At 37.4% G+C, this 5,954-nt stretch overlaps 1 protein-coding gene across 1 annotated transcript in view; it reads left to right on the plus strand.

Annotated features, from left to right (window-relative positions):
- Positions 1 to 5,127, plus strand: part of dimt1l (DIM1 dimethyladenosine transferase 1-like (S. cerevisiae)) — a 10,314-nt gene extending 5,187 nt beyond the window's left edge. The window contains exons 7-12 of the mRNA XM_061986497.2: positions 1 to 32; positions 102 to 194; positions 2,143 to 2,207; positions 2,414 to 2,477; positions 2,560 to 2,666; positions 5,039 to 5,127. The exon at positions 1 to 32 is cut by the window's left edge and continues 92 nt beyond it. Of these exons, the coding sequence (XP_061842481.1) occupies positions 1 to 32; positions 102 to 194; positions 2,143 to 2,207; positions 2,414 to 2,477; positions 2,560 to 2,666; positions 5,039 to 5,081 (404 nt within the window). The 3' untranslated portion in view covers positions 5,082 to 5,127. The remainder of the gene's footprint in view (positions 33 to 101; positions 195 to 2,142; positions 2,208 to 2,413; positions 2,478 to 2,559; positions 2,667 to 5,038) is intronic.
- Positions 5,128 to 5,954: the final 827 nt, after the last annotated feature.

The raw sequence follows: 5,954 nt of genomic DNA on the forward strand, positions 1-5,954 counted from the left end.
AGCTACTGGCTCGTGTGGACCATCTCATGAAAGTAAGTACTCATGTTGCTTAGTATTTCTGACATGTTACTCTTAAATGTTGACTAATCTTCCTTCTTCAGGTAGGGAAGAATAATTTCCGTCCTCCTCCCAAAGTGGAGTCCAGTGTCGTGAGAATAGAGCCCAAAAACCCTCCTCCTCCTGTCAATTTCCAGGTGATGTCATCCTCACACTATGAAACCTTAAAGGGGAAGTGCACTTTTTCTTTTAATTTTGCCTATATTTAACAATCATTATGAGAGACAAGAACACAAAAGTTTTGTTGTTGTTGTTGCTGCTGCTTTCTAACATATAAAAATCGGCTCTTTCTGGGTGGCTCGCAATGCAGCTAATGGGAGCAATTCATTCTACTACTAAATCACTTTAAAAATGCATTCAAAAACCGTCAACAATACTTCAATTACATTCCGTAACCCGTATAATAACCGAGCTGTAGCGACACTGTTATTGTAAGAGCTAACACTATCGTAGTAACACATCAGCATGCTAGGGTATTAGCCATAAAAGCTAACTACGGAAAGAGATAAGTTAGCTTCTACGACAACACAAAACGGGTTTGGGTTTGTAATGCATGCGATATGACACCAATTTGTACTGACTGAAAAACATAATCACATTACAGTATCTAAAGTATTCGCCCACATTTCATGTTTTGTTTGTACACAGTTGAGCTAGCCAGACAGCGCATGTACTCTAGTTGTACTAACACGCATTAAAATGACTCACTCGATGGACAATTGTTAGTCTGTATTTAGTATTTCCTGTTGATTTTGGGTAAGCAATCAATCTATGTCGAAATAGCTTGGCATCAAGTTCCATATTTATAGCTTCAAAATCACTTTCATGTCGGCTTGGTTTGGTGCCACAACCTTCTACTATACAGGTGAGATGCTGATTTATACCTGAGCAATAACTTGTATTAACTGAAAGGCAACAGAAGCAGCTCAAGCTTCTTCTACTTTGTTTTATGGCGGGTCGCAACCAACGTTATTAGCAGCTCAAGCTAGCTAGTAGCTTACTACTTGCCAGTAATCGGAAGAGCAGTTTGAGTCACGACACCAGTAAAGTAGTTCCTCAGGGTTAGCTCTTACAATAACAATGTCACTATACCTCTGTTAATATGCAAGTCACAGCACTGTTGGAATTTCTTTTTTTAGCGCTTTTATAAGTGAAATAGATGAATCCCCCATACCTGCCTTGTTATCCATTTACTACTAGCAGTTTTTTACTATTTAAAACACACAAAACAGGAGTTTTTGTGTAGCATAGATTGTGACTGATGGGCAAAAATCCATAAAAAGTGCAATATTCCAAGCGCCCCCAGAGGGACAAGGGGTAGAAAGTGGATGTATGGACTTTGGAGTTTATGGTGCGTTCCATTTACCTCGGAAGTTTGGAAGTCAGAACTGGGAATGATGTCATAAGCGAGTTATGAGCGTTGCAGTTTGGAAGTTGGAAATCAAAATGGCCACATTCACAAAAGCTATTATTGCACTTGCCTTGTCTGAATATTAACAACACATACGCTCCTTCTAAAACTTTCAAAAACAGTGGATGAAAAGGAAACACACAGATGCCATTGCTGGTACGAATATACCACATAAAAAAGTAATTTACATTACTGTAACAATATATCGTATACAGCAGATTTAGTGTGACAAAAACTAGTCAGAAGTGTTAACAGCTATTACAGGAGCTTCTCTTATTGTTTACACTCAAGAGTAGCCATCTTTGAAAGCCAACTCAGGGATTGTGAAGACTCGGTCTCAGGACATTCGAACTCAGGGGGCGTTCCAGTTGAAACTTCTGTCTAGAAACTCGAATATTCTGACATCCCAGTACGAATAGAACGCACCATTAAACCACAATCCTGCATCTGTGTTGTATTTGACTGAACGGGGGTTAACTTCTTTTTACACTTCAACAATAAGTAAGAATAGCAGTAAGAATGTTAAATGAGAGATTTTGGGCGCATCTGCAATATCAATATTTGTTGTCTTGTGGAAATACTTTTTTGTAATCCAAAGAACAGTTTAACGTTAAAGGTTGTACTTTACTTTTAAATGTTGGTGATTAACATTGTAATCTATCTGTTGTATTAAGGAGTGGGATGGCTTGGTCCGAATAGCCTTTGTAAGAAAGAATAAAACCCTCCGCGCCGCCTTCAAGTAAGTATTTGCTGCAGATCTTACTGTACAAGTAGTTTAAAACTGTAAATTATCTGTTTACATGTGTAGACTATATGGTGAGAACATTAATATTAGAAGCACTGTGTTACTATTCAATGATTTCAGCATATTATTATTTTATTACAAGAACTATTCTTCTAGTTCTATCCAAAAGAGTTAGAGTATGTTGCCTTTTGGATGTCCAGGTCGACTGCAGTAGAGCAGCTCCTTGAGAAGAACTACAGAATCCACAGCTCGGTACACAATGTGGTGCGTGACCATAAAAATATCTGTGTGTCCATCGAGCTGGTAGAAACCTTTTAACATTATAAATAACACTTTATCCTGACAGGAAGTGCAAGCAGATTTCAGCATCACCAAGAAAATCGGGAGCATCTTGGAGGAGGTAGAATTCAGTGAAAAAAGAGCCAGATCCATGGATATAGACGACTTCATGGTGTAAGTGGAAAATGCCATCTTTTGATTTGTTTCACCCTCATAACAGTCATTTCTTAAAGATCAGCCAAAATTAGAATGTTTAGGAACTGTTGCCTATTTTTTATATTCATTGTACATATTATGAACCAGGTGGTAACTTGTGTACTTAACCCTTGTGCAAGCTTAAGATTGACTACAAACACACACTTACTCCTAGGATCCAAAGGGAAGCGCTCATAAAAGTGTTACAAGTAGACAATATACACTACAGGCCAAAAGTTTGGACACACCTTCTCATTTCAATGTGGTTTCTTTATTTTCATGACTATTTACATTGTAGATTGTCACTGAAGGCATCAAAACTATGAGTTATGTACTTAACAAAAAAGGTGAAACAATTGAAAACATGTTTTATATTCTAGTTCCTTCAAAATAGCCACCCTTTGCTCTGATTACTGCTTTGCACACTATTGGCATTCTCTCGATGAGCTTCAAGAGGTAGTCGCCTGAAATGGTTTTCATTTCACAGGTGTGCTTGAAGCTCATCGAGAGAATGCCAAGAGTGTGCAAAGCAGTAATCAGAGCAAAGAGTGGCTATTTTGAAGAAACTAGAATATAAAACATGATTTCAGTTATTTCACGTTTTTTTTGTTAAGTACATAACTCCACATGTGTTCATTCATAGTTTTGATGCCTTCAGTGACAATCTACAATGTAAATAGTCATGAAAATAAAGAAAATGCATTGAATCAGAAGGTGTGTCCAAACTTTTGGCCTGTACTGTATATATAATTTTATTTTTTTTACTTTCAACGCTTAAAATCTTTTACCAAATTCTGATCAATCGATTGATATGAAGTTTTTAATCATCTTTTTGTTTTATGGCCTTTTTGTAAAAAATAACTTGGTTTTATATGCAATTTTCTAAAAAAAAATAAGTTGCAGAGGGGAATATTTGAGGTTGGTTAATTAAAGCCTTGAGTTATGTCAATAATTCATGACAACACTTTGAAAGACAAAACATATTTTTACAGCGCCTGCTGAGCGAGAATGAGAGAAAAAGCAGGCATTATATATAAATATTGCCACGATATATATAATTACCGAGGTTCATTTTCAATACACTTAAGCAGTTGAGTGGCCAGTTTAACTAATTTACGCTTATCAAAGCTTTGTATGCATCATGGTTTCCTGGTGCCATTACACCAAAACAATATTTTCTTGCCCTGCAAGAATAAGATTAGGTTTTCATGAAAAAAACATTTCTATACCAGGATTACAGTCTGTTAAAGGGGGATTGCACTTTTTGGGGGTAATTTTGCCTATCGTTCACAATCATTATGAAAGACATGACGAATGGATTTTTTTTAAATGCATATAAACGTAAATAAAGTCATCTTAGATGGGCGCTCCACTATTCCGCCCATAAAATCTGATAACCATTCAAAAAGCGACAACAATACTTCATTTACATTTCGTGACATAAGTGATATTGTTATTATAAGCGCTAACGCAGACAAACTATTTATAGCGGCGACGTAATCACTTCCGTTTGTCCCTATGTTTACATCGAGTGGTCTGCTGCTTCCTCGCTTCCCTGCTCCCTGTAAGTCTATTCTAGATCATGAATCATGCATCTCACCTGGGAAGTAGATGGCTGAATATAATCCGACAAGTTGAAACACTTTGACCGCTATTTAGGACCTGGAACTGGCGAGAAAGACACAAAAAGCGCTTGTTCCCAAACGCCCCCACCCTGTTTCTTTGTTCCCAAACGCCCCCACCCTGTTTCTTTGCGAGGATTATGATACATTCTTCACCTAAATGGGAATATATGAACATCCTAGCATTGGGCATCCTAATGACAGCAGACATTGTACAGTAAGTGATATGTTATCTCATTAAGTCTGTAGTGAGTAATAATTTTTTTTAAAAAGCAAACATGATTCGTTTTTGATCAAAATACGTAAATAAAAGTTCATATAAATGTGCCCGTTACTACATTACATATAATGGAGGTGTTTGGATGTATTTTTAAGGGCTTTATAGGTGGACTTGCGCAACTTCCATATGCTCCAATGTAAGCAAACTTTTGATCCCATTTATTTAATATTTAGAATGCATTAAAAAAATTAATCCATTGTCATGTTGTTCATTATTGTGAACGATAGGCAAAATTCCAACAAAAGTGCAGTTCCCCTTTTAAGAGAACGTGTGTATACTTTTATTTTATCCTAATCTGTGTGTAATCAAAAACACAACATTCACTTTTATAACATTTCAGACTGCCGACCTTCAAACGTGACATGTAATGCCTTTGTTGGGCCTTAAAGTTGCACAAGGGTTCATTTGTAGCGAGATGATCAAAAATAAATATTATCTGTATTCCACAGACTGCTTCATGCTTTCAACTCAGCCGGGATTCACTTTTCATGAGGACACGGACACAAGAGGCACATGGGAAATATATATCAAGATCTCATATTGAGATTATTTCATGTACTATTTAGTATCAGTGAGCATACATGGACATATTTCATGTAAAGTCATCAGAATCCAGAAATGTTTCCCAAATAAAATCATGTTTTCTCCTTGAAGCTGCCGTCAACCTGACTTATTTTCATCCCATTAAATGTGTGATGCAGTGTTGGGACTAACGCGTTACTGTAACGCTGCTATTTTCGGCGGTAACTAGTAGTCTAACGCGTTTTTTATATTCAGTAACTCAGTTACCGTTACTACATGATGCGTTACTGCGTTATTTTACGTTATTTTTTGTGTAGTATCGGCTAGAAACAGAAGATCTGAGTGTGTTTTATTGGAGAGTTGAGTATCGTCCTTCTGAATCTTCTTGTGTCAGGGAAAGAAGAGGTGCGCTCTGTGTGTGTCTGGGTGTGGGTGTGGGTGGGGGAGGGGGAGGGGGGCGTGTCTGTGTTTACTAACAAGACATCATGGCGGAGCTGCAGTCAAGTTTCTTAACATGGAGATATTCTCACTACTTTTCTTTTGTCGAGCACAAAGAAAATAACATTTTAGTTAAATGTAAGTTGTATATTGGATCAAAGATCCTATCTACTGCCCAAAACAGCAATTCAAATCTGTTGAAACAGCTCCAAAAGCAACATGCTTCAACGAAGCTAGTAAAGAGAGACACCAACTCCAATTCCACTTCACCTCCACCTCCACCTAAGGATTTTAACGGAGGGACTGCTAGCCAGGACAACATTGATAGAGCCATTGCAGCATATGTGGTAGAAGACATGCAGGCAATTTCTACAGTGGAGTCACTCGCTTTCAGGCAGCTAATTA

This window comes from Nerophis lumbriciformis, linkage group LG12, assembly GCF_033978685.3.
Source record: "Nerophis lumbriciformis linkage group LG12, RoL_Nlum_v2.1, whole genome shotgun sequence".
Classification (NCBI taxonomy): Eukaryota; Metazoa; Chordata; class Actinopteri; order Syngnathiformes; family Syngnathidae; genus Nerophis; species Nerophis lumbriciformis.